The sequence below is a fragment of the Cricetulus griseus genome, chromosome 3 (genome assembly GCF_003668045.3).
Source record: "Cricetulus griseus strain 17A/GY chromosome 3, alternate assembly CriGri-PICRH-1.0, whole genome shotgun sequence".
NCBI lineage: Eukaryota > Metazoa > Chordata > Mammalia > Rodentia > Cricetidae > Cricetulus > Cricetulus griseus.
In genome coordinates, this window is record NC_048596.1 from 33,620,938 (window position 1) to 33,648,188 (window position 27,251).

Consider the following 27,251-nt stretch of genomic DNA (forward strand, 5'->3'; position numbering starts at 1 on the left):
GCTATAAATAGGGCTTAATGGGACCAGTCCAATAGGATCTTGGAAAACAACAGTGCTGAGAGATAAGTGGATTGTTGAGGCCAAGATAAAGGGGTTTCAGAGAAGAACAATATTAGTAACTGGACTATAGACTATTCCTTTGATATTTATGCAAAGAATTGGCTACTTTCTGCCCATGCCCTGTGAACTTGCCTAAGAATAAATTTAAATGTAATGAAATGATTTTTTTTGGTAGAGGAGATTTCAAGATAGTCTAATATCAACTCAATCTTTTATTTACTAGTAATCACTCTTAAGTAGGTCTATAACAAAAAATGGCTCAGACAGAAATATAAAATATACAGAAATTAAAAGGACACTAGTAATCTTAATGTTATTGCCAAGGCTTGAACTTTATGAGAGACTGCAATTGTTAAGAAGATTAGGACCATCCATTAAGTATAGGTCAGATCTGCAATCCAATAAAGGGAGGTGTCCTCATGGCAAGACCTCATCCAGCTAAGCTTCCAACTTGTGAAGGAAGTATTAAGTGTTTTCTCAGGCTCCTGGAAAGTAACTTCATTCAAAAGCTGCTGTAATGTTCATTGAGGGGACCATGGTACATCCCACGATGACAGCCAGACTTCTCAGTGTTGTCCATGTGATGTTGGCTTCAGAGCCATGAAAGATAAGGAGGTTGTAAAATCTTTCTCTGTGGTTTCACAGGGATGCTGAGGCCAGGCAACATGTGGCCAGGAGTCCATGCCTCGAGGCTCTGTGAGGGGAAGGGGCCCTGAAAGTTCATTGTATGAAACTGTGTAAATGAACCCTGGGTTGTGCTGGAGACCATAAGATGTTGGAGATGCCAGAGTCTTTAGACACCTGCAAAGGAAAGCTGCACATGAGGCATGAAACAGCCCAAGAGAAGGAGATGTATGTTACAGGCAGCAGAGTTGGAGGAGCAGAGTATACCGGAATTGGCATTAGAAAATTTTATGTTTGCCCTGCTATTTTTCAGTCTTGTTTTGGTTCAGTATTTCCTCATTATTACCCCACTTTTTTTTCCTTTTGGAATAGTAATATATATTCTTTGTCTTTATATGTTAGATGTATATAATTTTTGTTTTATAGGGGTTACAATTAAGAGATTGCCTTGATTCTCAACAGAAACTCTGGACCTTTAAACAGTATTGTGACTGTAAAATTACTAGGAATTTAAAGTTGAACTAAATATAGTTTGCTTTATGTTATAGCTCTGCTGTTGTGAGGGCCAGAGAGTAGGATGAGTGGTTTGAGCGAGATATCCCCTGTAGTTTTGAGCATTTGAAAGCCTGGTCTATAGTTGTCAGTGCTTTTGTGGAGACTTAGGAGGTATGGTCTACTTGGAGAATGTTTGTCACTGGAGGTGGGCCTTGAGAGTTTGAATACCCTCACCATTTTGAGTTTGTTCAAATGAGTTTGATTTGTGCTTGCAATTCAAGTTGAGCCCTTTCTTTCTTGCTCCTTCCACCATGACTTTGCTCTGCAATTATTGTCTCTAATCTTCTGGAGCTATAAGCCCAAATAAACTTTCTTCTGTAAGTTGCCTTGGTTTTATCACAGAAACAGAAAAGTAACTAATGCAGTACCCTTGTAAAATCAAACAAATATACATATAAAACAAAAACTGGAATCCAGGTTCAAGAGAGAGAGTCTGGTGGACCCTTTGAATACCACAAATGTGTGCTTCTATTTTAAAATACTTAGTAAGAACTTTTGGTCTTCTTTGTAGGGATCCTTTAGACTGCTTTGAGAATTGAAGTAGCTTTATCTCAGGAGTACTTGTGATTTGCCTACAATTTAAGGATTACACTGTGATGTCTAGAGAATTCCTTCCAACTGCTGAGAGTGAGGGATGAAAGAGTAAGTTTCATCTTAAAATGTGTGAAGGCTGTTTGAGGGTTTGGTTACTTAAGGCTTCTCTTGATGTTTTAGATCTACTCTCCTTCTCGTGTCATAACTAGTGGCATTGTCTAGGAGGAGACTTTCCTCCATTCCAGTGTAGTAATGCATCTTACATTCCCCTTTTAGAAAGAAGGTAATATATTGCACAGAGTTTCTTAAGTGGTTTTAGAATTTAAGTAGTTTTGTCTCGGGAATATTTGTGGTCTGTCTGCAAATTAAGGTCTGCCTGTGATTTTTAGAGAAACCCTCTTGCCTGTTGAGCATGAAGGATGAAATAAGGAGTCAGTTTAATGCATATATAGATGTTCTCCCATTGCTCCAGAAATAAGATTACTTGAGTGAACCCAAATGCTTGTCAGAGATGCTTGGTTAATGACAACCAAGGATAAATCCTCTTCTTATCAACATGTTGCATGACACAGTGTTCTTTTACCTGTCTTACTCATTTCCAACAATTCCGCATGATATAAGCCATTTAGTATTCATATCCCTTCGACTAGTATGTTTTCCTGAATATTGGAATTATTGTACACATGGAAAAAATTTCTCTTACACCTATCACATTAAATGAAAAAAATGTGAAAATCTTTAAAGAATTCCTCATTTATCTGTATCCCGATAAAGCCTTCTATAAACAGCTTAGCTTGAACAAATATAATTCAGATTTTGAGTGACTCATATTTTTATTCAGAGTGTAAATTGGCATATAATTATTTACATTGCTAAAGAGTGTATAGTGAGATCACTCTAAGCAACAGATGCCTCCAATAAGATTAAAATAGTCTTTAGATGATAAAATTTTCATGAAAAGTCCAATTGTAATGAATAAATAAACTTTATGTGAAGAGTTGGGGTACTCATAACATAATTAATCAGTGAAGGAAATGACAGTCCACAAAATGAACCCCACTTATTTCTAAGTTATCAGTACTCATGCCACCTCTCATGGAGCAGAGTGGTATATTTAGAAAATTATAATTCGATTTTTTTGTTACATGTCAAAACATTTTAAATAAAGCTGCTTGGATCTCAGAATCAATCCTGTAGTCATTTGTCATAAGCCAGTTTAATATAGAGTATTTTAATTTTTATTTGCCTGTACGCTTGAAAATAATAGTATTTTAGTGACTCACAAAGGTGCCTTAAATGAGGCTGGTGTTAGTGTCATTTTCAAAGAGTAATTTGAGATTAATTTGAAAATACTAGATTTATGATGTGCTGATATTCTTACTTTGTTTTACTTCATATTTTCTATAGTTTTTATTTTAGGATAGGATTATTCTGCTGTTTGGAATTCTTGTAATGTATCTGTCAAGGTATTTTTAAGTATCACTAGTTTTCATCTCAGAGGTATATAAAGTATTGACAGCCTCATACTTTAGAGATATCACTTGGAATATACCTAAGCTGCAGTTAAAGCCAGATATAAGAGCTTCCTTCTGGAGAATGTTTTGATTTCATATGAGATGAGGGACAACTATGTTTACTTTGTTTTCAGAGCTTGTCGTTGGTATATGTTTTATGTTTTGATTGTGAGCCTAGCCTTTAATGGCTGAGCCATCTCTCTAACCCTTAGGTAATTTTTAATCTTACAGAAAAGTTCCATAATTAACTTAGTTCATTTTCACATCTGCCAACTTACAGAATTCCCTGCTATCTCTCAGAACATGCCCTCCATGCACATGCTTAATGTCTGAATTAGCCTCAAGGTAAGGTATTCTCTACCTCAGGCTTCAAGCCAGATCTACACAAGTGGCACATATGCTAAAATTGTGAAATTCCAGTTTACTTTTTCTAAAATACTCAGATGAACTCTCAATTGTCCCCATTTTCTGTTCCTTCTGTGGACTTTTATAGATCCGTTTGGGAATCATTGTCTTAGGTATTGATGGAGTCAAACCCATGCTACTGACTTATACTGCCTACAAGTCAGCTTTTTGACATTCAACGTGATTACAGAATTAAATTTTCTTTGGCTTCGTGATTGCTGTTATCTGAAGACTCTATTATAAAGTGGTTGGAGTGGCAGACTCAAATGAAATACTTCCATCAAAAGTTAGATGAGGAAGTGATAGTTACTGACACCATCACAGAAGAAAAAGAAAACTTGATACACCTGGAAAATGGTTCTAGAAACTAAACTAAAACTCAAGGCAAGCTGGACTCCACAATTAGATAACAGTACTCTTAAACTAAAGGAGTGTACAAAAGTAATATTGTATGCTATAGTGGGGAATGGAAATTACATAGCCAAATATGGCTGTATGTATATCCCTTTTATTCCCAGAAATGTATTAATATCTGCAGGACTCTTGACTCCAGTTTATATGTTGCCTCTGCCTGACTGGGATCCATGATCAGCAGCCTTGGAAGATTAGATCAACCTTACCCTTATCTGCCACACATGAGCAACTTACCATTCTTAACTTCTGCCTTCTTGGATGACCAGTGGTCTCTACCCAAGAACACAGATGTTGGAATGATTTGTCCTTCTGGTGAGGAGTAGGTGTGATGGTTGGTTTCAACTGTCAACTTACCAAGTTCTCTAGAATTACCCTCAAAGTGAGTTTCAATGAGGGAGTGTTTAGATCAGCTGGGCATGTGGGAGTGTCAATGTGGGAATGTTCTGATTACATTAGATTTGGATTAGATTTTAATAATATCTTACTTAACACACAATGTGAAAAATAATGTAACATGGAAGCAATATAAATTAATTAGATAATTGCTTGTGTTATGCCTTGTCATTTAAAAAATAGAATATTAAGAATATAAGCAGATTGTTAATTTCCATTTCTTTTCCCATCTTTGAAATGTTACATGTCAATAAAGGAAATGCAGTATGTAAACTGTATCAGTTATTGTATCATCTTTTCTAAGTTTGAGTACAGTTTGTATCACCAAAAAATAGGAAAGAATAAGAACAAAATATTAACTTTCACTAATTATTTTTTCTATTTTCTAAGCCTCTAAAGTATAGCTGACATACTATGTATGCAACAAGCATAAAATTCAGTTGATTAGCTAATTAGCCTATATTAGTTTATTTTCTTTTGCTATGATAAAAGACCATGACCAGGAACACTTACAGAAGAAAGAGTTTATTTGGATTTATGATCCCCAAGGGCTAAGAATCTGTGATAGCAGGGAGACATTGCAGCAAGCAGGAGACCTGGCAGTAGAAACAAGAAGCCTGTGGCTTACATCTTGAATCACAAGCCCATAGTAGAAATAGAGAACTCGAAACAGTCTCAAAGCCCACCTCCAGTGACATAAGTCCTCCATCAAGGACACACCTCCTAAGCATACCCAAACAGTGCCACCAATTGAGGACCAAGTATCCAAATGCCCAAGACTATGGGGGAAGTAATACAAACCACCAAGCAGTCCGAAATACAGTATGCTATTTCAACATGTAAACAATATAAACACTAGTAGCTAATGTTTGCACTTTTCTTCTGAAGTTGTTAAAATTCAGTCTTTTCATTCCCACAAGAACACACTGTATAGACAAATCGTTACTACCTATTTTCAGTTATTTTGTTACTGAGGTATTGAAATATATAGTGGTGTTAGTATTTCAGAATATAAATGATTAAAGAAATTATTACTTGATTTTACTATATCTTTGAAAGGTGATATATTATCATTTCAATATGTAATTAATATAATAGTCAGATATTTTATTATTGTCTGTCCTTTGTGTCTTACATTGTCTTGAATGTACAATGTGCCCTCAGTGCTTAGAATCTTGAGATGCCATTTTGGAGTCACCAGATTTCTAAGGCTCGATAGACACGTGTGACTGGTGTGGCTCACTGCAAACAAGGCAGCAGTCATAGAAATACTCAAATACATATGGAATGCTTTAGATCATGTAGGAATTGTAGCTGCTTTAGCAGAAACATCTGGTGATAAAGTAAAAGAACAAGGGGAAGTAAAGGAAGTATTATGGTTTGGTCATTTTGTTTTTAGGCAATATTGGACGTTGTTGTGAATCTTCAGTTTAGCCTGATAGAAAAATTATGGCAAACATTCTGGCGCTATTCTCCCTCAACTCCAACAGACGGCACTACTATTACTGAGTCAAGGTCAGAATCAATATGCTTTTCTGATTCCTTTTCATGACGCAGTAGATATCACAGCTAATAAATTAGAGATATGTATACCAGTTGTGAACTTTACCTGATAACATTGAGTAGATTGACCATGCTAGGAATGAACCACAGACTGCTCTCCTGAGGTTTTAGTGTGTGTAGCTCCCATTTTATTGATTTGGGGGATGATGGTAGATCTATGTCATGCTAGTGCAATACTATCCTATCTGCCTTTCAGACCATAAGAAAATTGTAATGTGCATAGCTCTGGGGGTGTATTTATATATATACATACATATATATCCAGCCATATGACACCAGTGCAATGATGGTATAGTTCTAACCTCAGTAATATTTGATAAACTATTTTTAAAGTCCATTTTCTGTTTTATCCTCATTTGCCATCTATTCATTTGCGACATTTATTCACACCAGCAATCTGAGTGAAATAGAAAGTCGACTTCCGAAAGCAAAGCTGATAACTCTGTGCAAACATGAGTCTATCCTGAAATGGATGTGTAACTGTGACCATGGGATGTACCAGGCTTTGGTGGAGATTCTCATCCCCGACGTCCTTAGACCCATTCCTAGTAAGTTAAATGGAGACAACTACGGATGCTTTTGTTCTCATACATACCACCCAAGAAGTTTGGGGGATTGATGTTGCAATCAGGAATGATCCTAATTTCATTTAAATTTGTCAAATAAAAAACATGCAGCATATAGAATGTTGCATGGATAGAGCCTACAGTAACACTATAGCGAAGGGGAAGTTACCTGTTTGCTAGGCTTTTAGATTATTATTTTTAAAAGTCAACCTGCAGCTATGACACCCTCAATAAACTAATTGCAAGAACACTGTTAGTTCAGTCAACCTGCAAAATTATTCTACTCAAGGCTAAAATCCTCTGCATATAGCCAAAAAATATTCAAATCTCTAATTGCAGGCCATTCTCTTTCACGGTTGCTTAGGATTTGAAATGAATTGATTGTGGTTTCCAGTAGAGTTGAATTCCTTTATAAAAGGAATTCTGCCACCTGTATCATCTTTAGAATTACAAATTCAGTTTCCTTTAACACTAATGGTTAACTAGTATTTTGAGAGAAGAACCTAATAATGACACAAGCATTGTGCACATGAATGGGACCTGCGTAAATCACTCAGTTTAGCCTTTTTCAGTAACCATGCTGTAGCAAGGCTTCCTCTGTAATTGTTGGTGTAAATGCAACTATATGTAATTGTTAGGGGCTGTTGGAATTACTTTACATCTATACCTGGATGACCCATACTAATGACCTTAACTTTGAAAGAAATGGGACTGTTTCCACTCTGACATTTAAAGCAATCTTTTATCTCGTAACATTGGCAGTATGTACTTTATGGTATTCACTATTATTTGTTATAAAATTGTGGAAAACATAAATAGGGTTTAGTAGAAGGAAACAGGAAGATATTAATGTTTGTATGTTTATACTTGTAAATATGAAGATACAGTAGAAGGTATAAATTCTTGCATATATTCATTACCTTAAAATAGATGCTTATACACATTTACATATTATACCAATCAATGTATATTAATATCTGGAGGAGAAAGTAAAAGCAAAAGAAATCCCACTGGCACTATCTTAACATTTTATAAATTGCTAATGCGTTCCACTCTGTGTTCACCAGGTTACCTCACTAAAAAGACAGATTAAAAATTGATGCTGTCACAGAAAATTTCACCATGTCAATTTCCGCTGGTTTTTGTTCCAGAATTTGATTTTTTTTTCTACTCTCCTGCTCCTTGTGCTCTGAGTGCTAATCTCTAGAGATGTGTAAAGGAAGTTGCATAGGCTAGCTCATTAGCCTCTGACATCTGGCTACAAATATACAATTTCTCTCATGAGCTACAAGGGAATGTCAGGGAATGCTTGCTTTTTCAGGGCAACAGCATCAATATTCATTAAACGATTCTGAAACCATGTGCTTTTGTCTTAGCATCATATGAATTTAACAGTTCCCTAATTTAAATCATGCATCACTTTTGGTTTACTTTAAGCCTTAGAATTTTAAGTATACAATACACTTGCCCTTTATCTTTTGAAAAATATGATTAGAAAAGCAGTTTATTCTGTCAAGTAGTTTGTCTCTACATTCACCAGAAAATGGAATCACTTTATTTCTCTGAAGTTACATGATACATTAGTGTGCTACTCTACAAAAGAAATTTGGGGAATTCAATTTCCATTTTACAATGAGGTTCAACAATGTAATGCTTAAAATACAATGTAGATAGCTGTTGCTGGGTGTGCTTGTTAATGCTGATCTTGAGCAGGCTGAGGGAGTCAGCTCTGGAATAGATTTTTAAATATCAAACCATCCATTTATGAGCCTTTAGAAGCTGTCAGAGTCTGTCTGCACAATTTCGATCTTATGTGAATCCCTACAGAGAGAACAAACTTAATTTTATTTTTTTAAAAAATGTATTTCTTGGCTACTAGTACTGCACTCTACCATTTTCTGTCCAGATGGGACTTCTTTTTTTAGCTAAAAAGTCTGCACATCGTACTAATTTAAAGTCAGCTTGAAACGCCTATATTCTAAAATACATTCACCCGAAACATGGAAAAAGGAAATTAAGTGTGAATTATTGAATGAGATTTTAACTGGTAACACTTTAAATGAGAAATTGGGAATATAATAAAAGGTGGCCCAGAATATCATTTAGTATTTTAAAAAAGAAAATACCTAAACTTTTTAATATGCACAATGTATCTTTTTATATTATAATTTCCTTTCCATTAAGTTTGTCTAGATAAAATAGGGCATACATGAAATGCTTTCAAAATAACATAAGAAGTTATTGGGGGGTCTTTTAAAATTAAATCATTATTATATTAATTATAGAACAAAATGGAAAATACAGGTTGCCAAGTTGAACCTTGAACAAAATTTTACTGAGTTTCAAAAAAGGCTGTTAATTTTTTCACACTTTTCATTTCCATTCATGCCTGTACTCCATGATTCTAGTACATAAAACAACAGAAAGATGCATTTCTTTCTTTTTTTCTCTCTTTTGACTATGGTGGGATGCTTTGGAGATTTCCTCTCAAGAAATTTCCAATCCAGTCTGGTTAGGCATCTACATTCTTTGCTAATCAATATTTAGGCAATTTCGGTCTCTACTATCCAGTTAAATACGTTTTTTTAAAACTCAGTTGTTTTATTATTGGGGTGTTAATTTTGTATCTTTTGTAAATAACTTGAACACACTAAATTTCCTTCTGAAACCTGTTTTGGCAAAATTAACAAATAAGAATGTTATATCCACTTGAGCATAGAGCGGAAAGCCAAGACTTTGGTCCTGCTGTACATTTTCGGGCACAGCTGGCCAAAGTAGAACATTCTTTCTCACAGTATTTCACAGATCTGGGTATCTACCAGACCATATGGAACCTGCACAGAGTAGTTTTGTGTTATGGGTGCTTTAAATGTTTGTTAAACGCCCTAATCTACTCCCCACAGTGTGTAGGAATGCAAAGGAATTAAAAGACGCTGACTGGGTGATGCACTGAGCAGACTCAGTGAGCAGCTCCCTTGTGACAGAGTTAGCAATGATGACCAAGGATGCTTCTGGTCATTTTGTGACCACTCTAAAGTTCTGTCATGAGCCCTTCCCAGTTTCAAGCTTTAATGAATTAGGGTTGGCTGTTTTGATAATGCTTTAGTAACATTGCTCTCTGTGGCAGCAATTTTATCACAATGAGTTTTTAGCTCCTATGTGTGAAATTGGAAGGAATAGTCATCTGAAATTTTCATTCCGATAGTTATTTTTCCTCTTTTTTCAGAAAAGATAAATGCTCCAATTCATAGGCTATATAGTAGAACACGGAATAGAGAAAAACAAAGCTTTGCACTGTGTTTCATTTTAACTAACAATGTAAAATAAGATTAAGTTTGAAACCAAAATGGAAATCCTTAGCCCTTGATCACAAAACTCTTCATGATGTTTTGTTCAAGGTGAAAAGCCCCATAAAGTGTATTCACAACTGGTATATGTTGCCATAAGCAGAAAGATTTGAATGTTTTCATTTTCCAACAGGTATCATCAGTGTCTGAGAACAAAATAATTTTAAAAGCCAAAAATACTACTTTTAGATACTCTAAGAAGTTAGAAATAATGTTATTTTTTTAATCAATGAAGATAATATAAATTCTGCTCTATGAAATAAAAGTAGTATAAACATATGTTTCCCTTGTTCCAGCATAAAAATTAATGATCTTGGGTATCTTTATTGTTTTGCCTTTATTTTTTATTATTTAGGTGCCTTGACCCAAGCCATTCGAAATTTTGCAAAAAGCCTTGAAGGTTGGCTTTCAAATGCCATGAACAATATTCCACAGAGAATGATTCAAACCAAGGTATGGTTATGTCCTTTGGTGGTGTGTGGGATGGGGTGGGGGGAAGAGGGCACCTATGTGCTTGATTAAGAAACTATTTCTTCAAGTAATTTTTTTTCTCACAAGTGATCTTTATGTATAAGTAACACAGAGTTATGCAGAGCTAGCTAGCATACGCATGTTCCTCAGAGCTGTTCCTCATGCCTAGGGGATTCTAGATTCCACATTACCCTTTCTTGCATGCTACCTTAGGTTAATCTGTGAGCATATGCCCATGGCAAGATTGGATAGAAACTATACTTTCATTTTGCTGCCAAAATTCACACTTGGGGCTTTTGGTATGTGGCTGTGTCCACCGTTAGACTCCAACAGTGGATTTTCCCTTTGTTTTGTGTGCAGCGTTGCTCCATTGAGATTTCTGTAGCCAAAAAATCTCTTTGGAACCACAACCACTCCCAGGCCTTTCTACCTTGTTTAAGCTTTGCAATTGGAGGCTGAGACAGGAGGACCATGAGTTCAAGTTTAGCCTGAGATATGTAAGGAGCTCAAGGAGAGCCCAAGTTATTTAGTAAGACCCAGAGGCTAGGAAAGTAGCTCAGTGGTAACACGAACAAAGCCCTAGGTTCTAGTCTGAAAATCACAGAAATAAAAGATGTTATTTGATTGTGACAGAAGAACCTTTCTAAAGAACCTTTATTAGATCAGTTGTATTCCTAATCCTGCCTCAAATAGCTGAAATCACTCTCCTTCTCAGTGTCATCAAGTGAATGCGTTAGCAGATTGCCTGCAACATTAGCCATTTTGCTGAATTTCAGAAATAGTCTGGGTGTTTACCATGGCAGAGTATAACTTCTGCTCTTCTGCTGTTGCTGACATGCAGTTGTATTTCCACCGAACTCTCAGTCACTGAGACAGTTTACCCGACTTAGGGAAGAGCTTTCTAATCAGTGGCAATAGCACTAAAATGCCTGTGTTCAACTCTTACCACTCAAATGAGTTTCTGTACAACCTTGATCAAGGTACTTGACCTCTCTAATTCATAACATGTTGAGATGACATTTGAACAATGTGATATATATGAGACACTTAACCTGGTATATAATATGTACTCATAGTATATAAACCACAAAAATAGAAGAACACTTTCTTTTCAAGGGTATGTGAGCTTGCTCAGATATTTCATACACTCCTAATACTGTTAAATAGTTACCTTTGCAGTGTCAACATATTATTCTACTCAACCAATTCTTCAAATATATGCTTCTTATGTATCCATAAAACTCAATATAATATATATTTCTATAATTATGTTAAGGCTTTTGCATATTTTGAAAGATTGGGGTCATATACTATGTATCTAACATTTCCATAAAAACTAAATATTGATTTAGAGGGTTTTTTCATTATCTTTCAACATAGGCTAATTGATTCCTTATCTCATCAAAAAACAAATGTTCCCATACTGATGTGCTATAGCTCAATGTAGAGCCCTTGACCATGAGGTCACAGGTTCAATCCATTAGAGTAGAGTGGGGGAGGAAAAAGAAAAGAAACAAAACGTTTAAGGAAAGTGTATGTGGAATAACTGAATTTATTTCTAAACATTCAAATGGAGTTGAGAACAACCAATGATTAAGCATCCTGCAGCTAGCAATAACAAGAACTCATTACCAAATTTAGGTCTGTGATGAACATCATCATAGCATTAGGAAACCTCCTTCTAAGTTTCCCCAGTGGTAGCCCTAGAAAAGGAAAGAGCATAGCTTGTGAGGAATGAACACTCTGACCACTGTTGTCATGTGCTTCCATCTCCTAACATTGCCCCACCCTGACTAAATCTAGCTGGAAGCTTGAAAGCAAAGGAGGCATCCCTGCCATCCCCTGTAGCCTTTGTATACACAGACAATGGTGGACATAAATGGAAAGGGGGTTTTTGAAGGGTAAAAGGAAATTTCCCACATAGCCCACTTAAAGAAATTTACATCCTAAAAAAGGGTTCTGCTTGTTGGTCTGATAAATGTATTTGGTCATAAAAACTTTGAACACCCTTGTTTCACCATCAAGTCTGTCAGCTTGTAAACTAAAAGTCCTAATGGTAAGTCTAAATAGCCTTTCTCCGAAAGAATTTCTTTGTTCAGTAACAATAATACATCTGTACAGTTTGCTTTTCAAACTGAAAAGAAATGTTCTTACTTTTCTAGTTTCTAGTTGTCCTAAAAAGAGTTGGGGAGGGGTGAAAGCAAACATTTTTCTACCTTTTTAGATAATGTGAATTCTTGTTGTGGTCAAGTAATTCACTTCCAAGATTGGCCTAATGATTGCTGCACTCAGATGTCAAAAAAATGTGAGAGACTGTTTTAGTGTTGACCTCCATATACTCAAAACCAAAGAATTCTTTAAGAATCTTAAATGCTATATAATTTATTACCAAATGAATTTGAATACATCTAATGAAAGCTGTTAACTTTGACTGAAGTATTTGGAGGTTGCAGTAGAAAGAAATGGTGGAGGGAAGAAGAGAGAAAAATAAAAAAAGACAACCCACCCCAGCTCTCTTGGGTTTCTATAGGTTGCCGCTGTAAGTGCCTTTGCCCAGACTCTGCGAAGATACACATCGCTCAATCACCTGGCCCAGGCAGCTCGTGCTGTACTTCAGAACACTTCCCAGATCAACCAGATGCTCAGCGACCTCAACCGAGTTGACTTTGCCAATGTCCAGGTACTCTGCCCCCTTGTAAACTCTGTCTTTTAAAGAATAGTGTATTGTTCTAAAGTAGGCAAAATCTGTGTTCACAGTCTCCTCAAAGATGGGGTTTTGCCCAGATCAGACTACACTGAACCCCTTTGGTTTATGGATGAAGTCAGCTAAGCTTTATGAACTAGTAGGCAATGGAATACATCCATGTTTTCTGTGGCGTTAAAATGAAAATAAGTATCAGAGTCACTGAAGTTAGGCAAAACACTAGACTATTCTATGTCTGTGAGAATTTGAACAACTACTTTCCTGCTCTCCATTTTACTTTCCCAGCTGTAACAACTACCTTAGATTGTTGATTGAAATAGTGATCTGTACCCTTTCAAGCAGGTACTTCTTTTATTACAGTAACCCACCTTGAAGAGCTAAGCACCTCTCTTGCAAAGCACATTGCAGACACCCGAGAAAATTCTTTCACTTAAAGAATTAACTGAAGTAAGTCTGGACACCTTGATTCAAATAAAAAAAAAAAAACTATATATTTTTTCTAACCCTAGTTACTCTGAACTTTATACTTGGAAATGACTAGTATAGGTTCCTCATGGAAGTCTAACAGATATTTTATTTATGATACTAAAGTAACAAAGTTAGTTGTAACTATATAAAACTGATAAAAATGAAAAAATGTATAACCAACAAAGTAAAATATGCATAATTCCACACAACCCAAATTTTAAAACTTTTGTGTTAACAAGAGACTACATAAAAAAGAAAAGAAAAGAAAAAGACAATGCAAAGAAAGTGAGAAGCCCATGTCTTGTAAATGCCATGTACATGGAATTTATAAAGAAGTACTCTGCAGCCCATTAATAAAAAGCCCCCTGACTTAAAAATTGCAAATAGATAAGTACCCAATAGATACACGAAAGGGTCCTCAGTGTTGGCCACCAGGGGAACAGGTGTTAAAACCACAAGGAAATAGCATTTCATGCACACTAAAATGGATGTGATTGAAGACAGGAAGTATCAGTTTTGGTCCCTGGAGAACTGAGAAATTAGTTCTTCATGAGCTGTTGATGGGAATGTAAAGTGCCACAACCACTGAGACAATCTGGCATCACCTCAAAAGATAAATTTAGACCCACCATGAGACTGAGCAGCCCACTGCTTGGCAGATAGCCAGGAGAAAAGGAAACATGGTCACACAAATTGACCAATCCTTGTTTAAAATGCTTGGACTGGAAAATTTGGGTGCTTTTGAGATGTTTTGACATTTACTAGACTTTACCACATGATTATCCCTTAAAGTCTATACCCTGAAATGCTTCAAAACACAAAAGTTTTGCACATCCAACATCCTATGTATATTTCAGATTTTGAATTTTCAGAGATCCTCAAACTGTACTTCAATGTTCATAGCATTATTGTTCAAACTAGAGAACCAAGGGGTCCTTACCTGAAAAATGAATATGAATATACACTGGACTGTTGCTGAGCAGTGGAAGGAACTATGAAGCCTTGATTGAGCTTTAGAAACATGTTAAAGGAAGGGACGTTGTTCCCATTTATATGAGAAGACCTGGATAGACATTAGAGACAGAATAGATTTCTGACTGGGTAGGGCTGTGATATTGCAGAGAATGAGAGATAACAGATACAATGGGTACAGGACTTCCTTTTGAGGAGAAGTATTCTTTAAGTAGATAAATAGTGCAGTGTGTCTTTTAAAATCATTACTCTATTTACAAGAAATCGAATCTCCACAGAATGTCTAGCTTTATTTAAAATATATTACATAATAATGTTTGAGCTTGGCTCATTTATAGTACAATAAATTAGCTGTGTTCATTGTGACTTTGAGGAATTATTTCTCATATTTCTGATATCTAATTTTTCAGTCTCTTTTCCATGTATCCATCCATCTACCTACCAAGAGTCTGTATACAAACAGACATACTTGCATGCTCACACATGCAATCATATGACCTTTATAAGAATGAACAGCCTTAGATTTATAAAGTGGTCTGTATTAGGGATTAATACAGGAATTAATAGGGATTCAATAATTCATTTACCAAAATTATTAGGCAATTATATCACCTTAAAAATCTGTACTCTAATATTAACTTAATATCTTTGTGTTGAGAAGATGTTTTAAAAGTATCTTAAGAAAAGTTTAGTTAAAACAATCTTGAAGTCAGAATAGTAAGACAACTTTTAAAGAATGATTTATTTCAATTAATATCTGAGAAAAATGTTAGATGTTCTTGTTTTAACATTTATCTATGTATCCTCAAACCTGGTTTCACTATTTTTGGATTGAATTGAATATATATACAAATGAGCCTACTTGCTGGTTAGAAACATCTCTCTTGAGGACATCTTTGTATGTAAATAGTCAACTATACATCCACTACTCACCTCCACACTGCAACTTTGAGACTATCATCTTCCTTTGTTGTCAACTGTCAGGTTTCCCTATGTCCATCATGACAGTCATTAGTACTGGAACCTGTATAATTAAGCATCTGTCCTCCAAAACATCTTTCCTCTCCTGAGGATCATAAAGAGAGTGGTGAGCCATTCAGTGTTCCCCACACTTACGTCCTCTACATTCTGATGAATACCCAAACAGGCCAAATTCCTTTCTACCTTTCTTGTATCTTTATCCCTTTTGAGCTTTGACAGGCTTCTCTAGTATGCCCTGCTTCCCATTCCTTCTTCGTGACCTTTTCCTGTCATTTGGAACTTGTCCCTACCTCTTCCAAGATGAATCTCAGTAATCCTGACAAAAGGATAAAACTCTTGCAATAAACCAGTTTGAAACAAGTTGTAAGTGTTATTATTAGAGCATGCCAAGACCTTGGGCATACCTGTCAGCATATCCATAAATCTTTTTTCACTATTCCATGCCCTTCTCCACAAATATTTTTGCGTTCAAGACATTTTTTTTCTATTGCAGTTTCATTGGCATTCTTTCTCACTTAAAGTCTTACAATGGTATTGTTTCTAAACGTTCTGTGTAAATGGTAAGTTTTTATCTACATTGTTAATTATGTAGGTTCTGATGGTTTTACCTGATAACCTTGTTGGTCATTGAATATTTGGGATTCTTTTTTTTTGTTTGTTTGTTTGTTTGTTTTTTGAGACAGAGTTTTTCTGAATTGTTCTGGCTGTCCTGGAACTCACTCTGTAGCCTAGGCTGGCTTCAAACTTAAAGATCCACCTGTTTCTGCCTCCCAAGTACTGGGATTAGAGGTGTACACCACCACACCTGGCCACTTGGGTTTCTTTATTGAAGATACACTCTGATTTTGAACTTCCTTACTATATGCCATGTTGGATATTATATAAGTTAGGAACATCTTCTGATGTTTTTAGCTTTTCTCATTATAAAATTGAGAACACTCAATTCTTGTCAATAGAATTACTTATGGAGAATGCTATTATTAGTGTGAACTCTCTAGGCTTACTAAAATGGCACATGGGTGTGAAGAGTGTTTTACGGAGCTGTGGTCTTATTTCTCAAGTTAGGTTTCAGATTATCGTCTTATCTTGCCAAAAATAATTTTCACATAAATAGTGAATTTGAATTTTGCGAAAGAAGTGAAATTGCTCTGTATGCATCAGTAAGATCCTCTTTGTAGAACCAGCACAAGAAGAACAAATTCCCTTACATGGTGCACAGACTCTTCCAATTGTACAACAGAAGGTTATGCAGCTCTAAAGCCCTATACATACAATCCATATATTTAATACTGCTGTACTGTTTACAGAGAAAGGGTCAAAAGTAAATAATTAAAAAAACCTTAGATGGGGGGGGCAGACCAAAACCCTCTCTGGGTAACTGTTGTAAAACTTAACTTATCTGGGTACTCAGAGACTCTTAAGTTGATACAAAACTTCTGGGAACCATTTGACACTATTAAGAGATTTTTATTGTTCTTATATAAATCTCATATAGAAATAAGTTAAAATATGAGCAAAATGTAGCTAACACCATAGCTTATTCAAACTTTATGCTAGTACAAATTTAGAACAAATGTCTATTTGTATGAAATTGGCTATACAAATAATAGTGTATTCATGCAATGAAACGTTTATTAGTGAGCAATAAATACAGCTCCATCATCATCTATCTGGGAAGCAGATGAATTGTCACTGTTAGGCAGAATATTGAATAGAATATATGATATTTATTATATTTAATATTAAAACTATACATGTGTAAGCATAAATGACAAAACATAAATTAGCATGAATAGATGAGTAATGTAAATGTAAAGATGCAATATGTATTCACAAATAATATAGGACATAGTATATTTTATGTTGTGAAATCTTGAAGGATATGTGTATCCAATGTATTGTAACTATCTTGAACTTCTGCCCTCATACTCTTTTATTGTCTATTTATATTTGTATTTTTTCTATAACCATGGTTTAGTATATTTAAACTTTTTGCAAGTAGTATTTTAGAGGTACCATCTAAAAACAGAGATAGAAGATGCTATCATCAGCTGAGATATGGAAGAAACTAGGTTTCCCTAGAAAAACTTGAGTGAATGATGTGGATGCACTTTGCCTTTGAAATGTCTCTAAGATCAAATGACCCTTGAACGGGTAAAGTGTGTAGGGTCAGCAGAGATGCAGAACTGGAAACATGGGATTAGAAATATATTGATTTGAAATTGTCAATATGAATCAGCTTGACCCCTGAGATTACACAGAATTAAGGCTGCATACACTGTTTTCATGAAAATATCAGTGTATTCTATGTTTATGTATTAGAACTTTACAGACACTCCTTCAAAGACATTCATCTTAAAAGTTATCATCATGAATCCCACTTAAAAACTCTTCATAAGTCTCGTCTGTCAGATGCATAGGAAACCAAAGCCCACACTCATCTAATTAATTGTTTGAACTTAGTTTGGCAAATTAGGGCCTGAGCAAAACTGGTATGTCTTTTGATTGTCAAGCAATGTGTTGCCAAGTAATTATATTTTGATCCTGAGAGAAGAGATTTTCTTTTAATTTTAAAATACTGCATAGCACTGAAAACACCATAAAATTTACAGAATCACAGAAAAGAAACTTTAAAAGTTCCTATTTTCATTGTTGTTACAAAACATGAAGCTTCCCAACCAGAAGCAGAAGGGAAATTACAGTAATCAGGTTTCTTGGCAGGTAGCAAGTCTACATTTTCTCAAAAGAGGTTTTGTTGTTGTTGTTGTTTTCAGTTCTGTGAATTAATTTGCATTTGTTGGTTTGCCTTGATAGCCCTCGAGATTTCTGTTCCCAATCTATAAACTCACACAGCATATGCTTCTACCTAGTACCATTCAGGGTTTGTTTGTTTTAATCTTTAGGGACCACTTTTGGCCAATTGAATCCATTTATTCCTCTGACTTACTCTACATCTTCTAAAATGGTTTTAAATTTTTATGTGGTGGGGCGGGGAAACTTTGAAGCAGTATGCACCAGGACAGTGCCTGCTGCTGGTTCAGACATCTGTCTTCCTGAAGTAACCATGCTAGTCTCTTCCACGGCATAGCCAAAGGAGAACACCAAGTCATAGTTAAATACTGCTTAATGTAGTGATCGAGGAGAAAGGCTAATAATCCCTGAAGATGACAAAGGCGTTGTGTCTCAACCATTGTTCATGTTCATGATTCACTTGTTTCTCCCACTGAAGCCTTCTGTGTGACACCCTGCACATGCTCTGTGCTGATACTCAGTGAGAGGCTGCTGAGTTGAACTTTCCTTTCTCTCTGTGACCTGTCCCAGGAGCAGGCTTCCTGGGTGTGCCAGTGTGACGACAACATGGTTCAGAGACTAGAAACAGACTTCAAGATGACGCTTCAGCAGCAGAGCACACTGGAGCAGTGGGCAGCTTGGCTGGACAATGTGATGATGCAAGCACTGAAGCCCTATGAAGGAAGACCCAGCTTCCCTAAGGCCGCCAGGCAGTTTCTGCTCAAATGGTCTTTCTACAGGTGACATCCCAAGTTCGCTAAATTTCTTCATGTTCTGCAAATGTGTGTATGTGCCCACTGTTCACATAAAAAAGAAGTGAGCTTTAGACTTGGTGGAATGTCCAACTTTGTGACTATGATGCATGTAGACTAAGCAGGAAGTTTATAAAATGAACCTTTTTGCTGGGAAAGGAAACCCTCTTGCTCGAAGCCAAGAAGTTCTCAGATAGTAATCTCTGAGAGTCCACCTAAAATAAGAATTTTCGACCTGTGGGTCACCATCCCTTTAGGGGTCGAAAGACTGTTTCACAGGGGTCACCTATTACCATGAGAAAACACATATATTTACATATGATTCATAATTGTAGCACAATTATACTTATGAAGTAGCAATGAAAATACTTTTATGGTTGAGGGTCACCACAACATGAGGAACTGTATAATGGGTCACCTCATCAGGAAGGCTGAGAACCACTGCTCTAGACATGTTTTGCACAACAGTTAGAAAAGGTGTCTAGTGCCCCCTCTGCTCCTACCTTATTGATGTACTGCCCTGTGGAGTTATGACTACTATTCCTTTGTTCCTTGTCAATGGCCCTCAAACTGTAGTCGCTAGACCATGACCACACAGACACATCATAAATGTGTAGACCATGACCACACAGACACATCATAAATGTGCATCGTTAGGCCACTTCCCAAGTCTACTCGAGTCAGAATCCATTGAGGAAAGGCCTAGCAATCTGAGCTTTGAAATCCCCTAGGTAATTCCAGTTCACACTCAAACTACCTAGTTTGTTTCTTAATTATGTCAATTATCAGAGAGCAGAGTATATCTGAAAGCTGTATATCCCAGAGCAACATTTATGTGTCCTTTCTAACCTTTGGTTACTTCTGAGACCCACTGACTGATTCTCTTGGTGGTTAGGAGGTAGTTAGTAGTTGGGAGGATAATTGGGGTCATTTACTTTCTCATCATTATGTTGCATGGCTAGGATCTAGTAAGTAGTAACATGTTTTATTTATAATGAACCTTTTTGACTAAAATACTTCATATGGAAATCCATGGTTTTGTAGACATTAGAAACACCCCTAAAGGGAAAGAGTTAACTAATTATATGATGCGTAATGGCAAATTTGGAATGAGTTGTTGCCACCAAATCTACTACAGGATTTGAAAAGAGATTTTATGAGCTGTATTGATCAAGACTTGTGCCATATTTGCATAAGATGGAATGGTCAGGTGAATTCCAGCATGGAGTCTGTCAGGAACAAATTATATGTCTCAGAAGATACAGGTTTTAGGTCCAAGTCAGTGGGATTGCCCTGAATAAGGAAGCAAACACTTGTATTTTTACTACAGGATCAAATACCAACATCAAAAATTTAAATTATCTAACTTATCTCATGAAATAGGAGTCTATCTGTCATATAATTCAAAACTCTGATTTGGAAATATATTTTCTTTTGTTGTTATTGTTGTTGTTTTTGGTTTTTGGCTTTTGTGAGACAGGGTCTATCTACATAGCTCTGAATTTCCTGGACCTCACTATAGAATAGACCAAGTTGACCTTGAGCTCACAGAGATCAACCTGGCTCTGCCTCCCAAATGCTGGGATTAAAAGCAGAAATATATTTTCTTGATTGCTTGAGAGTTGATGTTTTACTCATCTGAGTTTTCATAGAAAATAATATAAGTGATGTGTGTGCCCATGACCAGTGGCTGAAACATCACTTATACTACCTCTTTCCAAATCTTACATGATCAAAGGCAGAGTGCCCACAACTTATACAGCGGTGAAGAAAAGATGCTCAACCCCTTCATGTTGTGTTCTGTGGTGAAGAAAAGATGCTCAACCCCTTCATGTTGTGTTCTGTGGTGAAGAAAAGATGCTCAACCCCTTCCTGTTGTGTTCTGTGGTAGTGCCAAGCTTGCCCTTACTTCTACCTGTAGTTTGTTCCTTTTTTTCCTATATTTAGTTGATATCATTTCAGAAATACACCCCTGGGGCCTTTGTCACCACAGAGATCTATTGCAGGAATCCTGAAAAGAAAGAAAATTACACACTTGTATTTCGTGTTCTTTGCAGATACACAAACCCAGTAGATCATCATTTGCCTGCCCTCTGTCCTCCCTGAGTTGGGGATAATTGGCTTGTTATTATTAGACACGATTATAGTTATTATTTTCATTTCAAAAAGATTTGAAGGCTTACAGTTCAGGGCCACAGAGGAAAGAGACATCTAAGCAGATGCATACCTCCTGCTGGTAAGCAGAGGAATAGCTGAACTGCCTTTTAGTATAGCATGAGAATATGGTGAGTAATGGAAACTGATGCAGAAATAAATCATCAGAGAAGCAAAATTGAAGCGTTCTTATGTTTTAGCATTGTAAATTTGACAGCCACATATACAATTCCTTTGTGTTTAAAAATCAGATTGTTAATCTAGTAATTTCTAAAATTGTGTTTGCATTTACCTACATAGACACATAGAAACAAACTGGCAGTCTCACAGCAGTTTGTGCATTGCTGCAGACAGACTGCTCCATCTAGAGCTATCTATGTACTTAAATTGGCTTTGAATGGCTGGTGTTGATTTTGGGAAGCCCAGAATTGAAAGATGTATGTGGACTATTTCTTATCTTCTGTGCTTTGTGAATAAGACAAGAGAGCATCCCTGGTAACTACAGTAAATTTCATTCAATCATCCCTGCTATATATGGTGGGGAAGAGGTTGCTGCAATTAAAACTAACTTTGCTCTTTGTCTAAATTTCTACAATTAGAATTATACCATTCAGTGAGCTTACATTTTCATAAATACTGCTACATTCCTTCTATGGAAGCCTCAGGAACACTAGTAGAGAACACTAGCAATAGGTAACAGGTGTTCTCTTTAATTCAATGTGTTTACTTTTGAGTAATATTAGTTTTATATTTGTATCTTTGTTAGCCATTTGTCATTCCTGGACTGTGTTTTAAATATCTACTGACTTTGTTCAGCAAGATGAAAGGAGTTTAAGTGCCTACTCCACCCTTGGCTACTTTTGAAGATTGCTGACTTTGAGTTCAATGTTATTTGATATGTAATCATTATGTTGCTTTTTGTTGTTGTTGTTGTTTTGTGTGTGTGTGTGTGTGTGTGTGTGTGTGTGTGTGTGTGTGTGTGTGTGTGTGTAGGAAACACTCTGCTTTAAATTTTTCCCATGGAAAAAGAAATACTTACTTTTTTAAAATTACTGTGTTACATTCTTGTAAATTATTTTACGAGTGGATGATGATGATGTATGACTGAATTTTAGTGACTTGGCACATAAATGAAGCTATTCTTCCATTTGTAATAATTCACTTATGCATTAGAGTTGTAAACATTTAAGGAATGTTTGAAGTATTTCATTGGCACAAAGAAACCATTACCTGGAACTGTTTATTATAATCAATATATCTTTATTACTCTAATATATGCAATACTGTAGTAATGACCAGTTTTGTTAAGAGCCCACATATGTTAGGCATCCTGACCTGCATGGCTGGATCCTGGAAACCTTACTGGCAGTGAGGGAAGATTAAGAAAGACAGATACAGTAATTGAAACCTGTGATTGGGTGGACTGTGCACTCAGATGCAGGCACTATTCCAGATACTCAGCATATTTATCATGAAGGAGGAAGGGATCTCTGTAGGAGAGCAGTCTCAAGTGACCTGAACATGAAGTTATCTGGGATGAGGAATCTGTGCTTAGTAATCTTTACACATACTGTTTTTAGCTAAAGGCCAACATCTGTACTCAGACTACAGGAAAGCCTTGCCATTTCCCTGAGCCTAAACAAGGAAGGGCTTGCTGTTTCCCCTGATTCAGAGACAAGGAAGAACCTGTCATTCCACTGAACCTGAGATATTAGCATCCTTGACATGGCCATTCTCATGTCATGAGTGCTCGTTTATACTGGAGTGCACTTATCCATCGTATCTATGAGGGCTATATTCCACATTTTCAGTAGATGCCTGGAAACACCCATTACTCGACCTAAGGTATAACACCTTGAGCATCTTGACATCAGCATTTATCATAAGATGTGGCAGTAACTTTTTTAGTTTGAAGTATGACAGCAAACCTAGAATGGATTTATTTCCCTTTGTCTCAGTTGCACAGGTAGGAGATGCATTCTTTCCATCAGTCTCATCTCAGAATTTATTCATTTTTCCCTAAAGTCAACAACCTCCACTTTCTTACTGATGGAGCCATTTTACAGTAATACGGTATTCTGACTCTCCAACATCACTGTTCTTGCACTCTGGGGCCTTTATGCAGCTGGACTTGCTAGGCAAAAGGATGAGATACATTCCAGGTGGCAGGAGCCAGAGAGTAGATTTCATCACTCTGTGCAGAAGGACATGTGGTCTGAAACGTGTTGTTTGTTTCTGGGATTTTCATTTCATATTAGTAGACTGCAGTGGCTGAAACCAAGAAAATCAAAACCATAGATATAAGGAACTATTATGTGTTGCTTCATTTGACTCTCAGACTAACTTTTAAGCCTTAAAAATGGTTATGTAGTTGTAGGCAAGATTACCAAAGCCACCTGCAACTCCACACATAGGAAGAGTACTGCAGATTTCAGACCAAGCTACATAATAATACTTGAGCCATTTTTGTTTTGTTTTTTTTGTATGTTTGTTTGTTTTAAGGCATACTATAAATGGGTCTAGCTAGACATCCAAGCTTTAACTTTTCTTCTGTTTGTACAATGATTTTAAAAATGTGAGAAGTCGTCTGTCCAAATAATGATCTTCACTCTTCTATAGACAAATTAGAAATAGCATTTTCTGTTGTGTTATAATAAATTTTATTTACTGAATTCTATATATTCATAAGTTGTTTTATATTCTTTGGTTTATTTTTCCCTTGAAATAACTGTGTAAGTTAGCTGAGGCTGAAAATACTGCTTTCACTTTCCCTAGAGAAAACATCCTCAGGGAAATTGCTTATTTGAGGTTAAGAGTCAAGTAGCAAAGAGCCAGCATCAGAACCCAGAGCTCCTGTCTGCAGCTGTCAGCTCATGATCTGTCACTTGCCAAAGTGGATGTATGGAATCTGATGTATGTATTCAAATCTCTGTTCTTACTGCGTGGAAAAAATGAAGCAGAAAACAAAAGTAAAGCCTACTTACTATTCTTTTATTTGCCTGGAATTTTATAATTGATCATTACAAAAATAAGGCTTTCATTTGTGACATTTTGTCTATTCCTCCTGAGAATATAATGGCAATTTTAGTATTTATAGGCCAAAAAGGCAACTGAGTAAAAACTGGTGTAAAACAAACATGCATAAATACATACATTATTCTTACTGTGAGTCACAGATTCACAGCTACGTTTGAAGTACAAAAGAAGCTTCTTAGTTGATACATCTTTGGTAAAGCCACAGTTTTATTTGCACTTATTTGTATTTTTAATATAGCAGAGTTTACTATTAGTATTCTATCAATATGGCTCATATTTATATAATATATCCATTACATATTTATACTTTTTAAGTTTAATCATTTCTTAATTCATCTATAATTCTCATCTCTAGTGGGGAGAAAATCATCTTAATTTAAATGCAAATCACCAGGAAACTGGAATTTGTGTATTTACCTTCCAACAAAACATGCCGGAATCCCACATATTCACCTCCAGGGAACTTAGCTTCAATTTTTGTATGAGATCTGGCACAAAGTACACTCTAAGGATCATTGTCATTTAGAGATGACAAAATGTCATTCATCATCAATAAGATGTTCACTTTGAGTTGATTTTCTTTATAACAGGAATGAGTCTCCAGCCCCCACAGTTGTTTCTGTTCAGTTGTGACCCAATGGGAATGTGTACAGTGGGAAGGGCAGGCATGCATATAATAATGTAAGTTCTTTTCTAATGAAGACCCGCCTGGCTCTAGTGAAGATCATGGTCAAGCCGTAAAGAGAACAGAGTCTTTTCCACCATCGAAATGAGTTGGGCCAAATGTTTTCAATGATGAAATTGTTCTATTGCAAGGTTTATACTCTGCTTGCGCTTTCATGTAGTCTCCCAACATAACTGCTTTTAAGCGTACTAATGTGTTGAAATATATCCTTTGTCACTGATTCTGGCTTCATCTCCGCCCTATCTCTTGAACAGCTCAATGGTTATTCGGGACTTAACCTTACGCAGTGCTGCTAGCTTTGGCTCCTTTCATCTGATCCGGCTACTCTATGATGAGTACATGTTCTACTTGGTAGAGCATCGTGTTGCTCAAGCGACAGGAGAGACACCAATAGCAGTGATGGGCGAGGTAAGAGGGGCTTCTTAAACTATGTGTTACTGTTTGGTTTTTAATTATACTTCAAATTATGAATAGGAATGATTGACTAAAGCAGCTTCAGTCCCACAAGGTACTGATTGTGTGTTTTAAATCACGGAATTTTAAAGCTGAAGATTCTATCATGTCAGTGGAATAAGTTTTGCTGCATTATATGTACCCTATTGAAACAAAAGAAAACAAAACTTTCAGAAACACAAGACTTTAAAAAGAAAATTATTGAGTAGGAGATAAGAAAAGCCAATGCCTGTAATAAAGCTAAGGACCAAGAAAAGCCAAACAAAGAGTTAAATCTGTATTTTGTGGGCTCTTCCTGGTCTTCAGGAAGGAAATTATTTTGCTTCAGAATGCTATGATAAAGCAATAATGACTGACACTTTTTACTGTGTTGTCTGTTATCATAGCACTAGGACCCACTAGCCAGACAGTCTAGCGAGTCAGTGAGCTCTAGATCAGTGAGAAACCTGGCCTCAAAAAATTAAGTTAGACAGTGTTAGTGGAAAACATCAGATGTTGATCTAGCCAACATAAGCATACAGACAAACACATAGGAGGTGGGGAAGTTGTTGAAGATAAATACTGCTAAATTGCTGTTTAATAAACATAACAATAAAAGAAATAAAATCATTAAAATACTTTAAGCATCCCTGTAAATTCTACTGTAAACTACAAGTATTCTAATATAAGTAAAATATACGTCAGTCTTTTAAAAAAATTTTGTAAGTGTATGAGTAATTTTGTCTGTATGTATGCCTGTCACCACATGCATGCCTGATGTCCAAGGAAGCCAAAAGAGGGTGTCAGATCCAGAGACTGGAGTTGTAGACAGCTGTGAGCTGTCATGTGGGTGCTGGAATGGAACCCAGGTCCTCTAGAAGAACAGCCTGTGCCCTTTAATGTCCAAGCCACCTCTCCAACCCTGAATGTCAGTTATTTTGAACAGCATTTGTAATATTAACCTTTTCAATTTAGAAAAAAGAATCCTTTGCAGTCTGCTGATATATACATTGTTGTGTTGTATTGTATATACATTGTTATTGTTAACATAACAATTGTTAAACATTGTTATGTTTAAATGATACTTAAAAAATATGTATAAGGCAGAGCAAGAACTGCTGTAGCTTTTAAATAATGGGCCAAACAATCTGGATTTTTTTTTCTTAAATTTGACCTTTGCTATAGCTGTACAGATATCTTCTTGTAAGATGCCCAGTTGGAATGAAAGATTTCTTGCCTCAAGGCTCAAGATACTGAAATGATTCTGCCATTTAGTGTATTGTGCCACACATCTCTTGTACTCTAGATCTTTTCTAGAATGAGTAGGATAATGGTGAAACAGTGCATCTTATTGTCACCTTGTGGCTGCCTTATCCTGCATGGCCTTCACTTCCCTTGCATGTCTAAAAAACAAAGATTGAACCCATCACTCTATGAAGGCTTAGCCACTTCCTCACATGAGCCTGCAGCCAATAGTAACTCAGCAAAAGTTAAGTGAGACACTATCAACATTGCCACATAATCATTGTAATAGACACTCTTAACCTCATGAATAGGCTGCAAATGAAGAAGATAACTTATAACACAATGCAAATAAATTTTAATAAAATATAGGTATAACAATAAGACATAAATTAGCATCTGTAGAATCTGAGTTCTAAATGTACTTCCTAGTCTGCTTGTTTACTGAACCCTTACCCAGTTTGTAAGAAAATCTTTTTTGCTGTCTATATTGCTACACCATTCAGTCCACAAAGAAAACCAAGGCGAATTTTCTCTTTTCAATCTCCCATAGCACTGTAGTTCCGAAGCCTTTTACCTAGCATACACT

At 36.2% G+C, this 27,251-nt stretch overlaps 1 protein-coding gene across 3 annotated transcripts in view; it reads left to right on the plus strand.

Annotated features, from left to right (window-relative positions):
- Rfx3 (regulatory factor X3) overlaps positions 1–27,251 on the plus strand; it is a 255,107-nt gene that overhangs the window by 203,000 nt on the left and 24,856 nt on the right. For all 3 annotated transcript variants that reach the window (XM_027406465.2, XM_027406463.2, XM_027406464.2), the window contains 6 exons: positions 5,899–6,014; positions 6,456–6,610; positions 10,331–10,428; positions 12,977–13,126; positions 18,893–19,101; positions 25,243–25,396. In XM_027406465.2, coding sequence (XP_027262266.1) covers positions 5,899–6,014; positions 6,456–6,610; positions 10,331–10,428; positions 12,977–13,126; positions 18,893–19,101; positions 25,243–25,396 — 882 coding nt within the window. The remainder of the gene's footprint in view (positions 1–5,898; positions 6,015–6,455; positions 6,611–10,330; positions 10,429–12,976; positions 13,127–18,892; positions 19,102–25,242; positions 25,397–27,251) is intronic.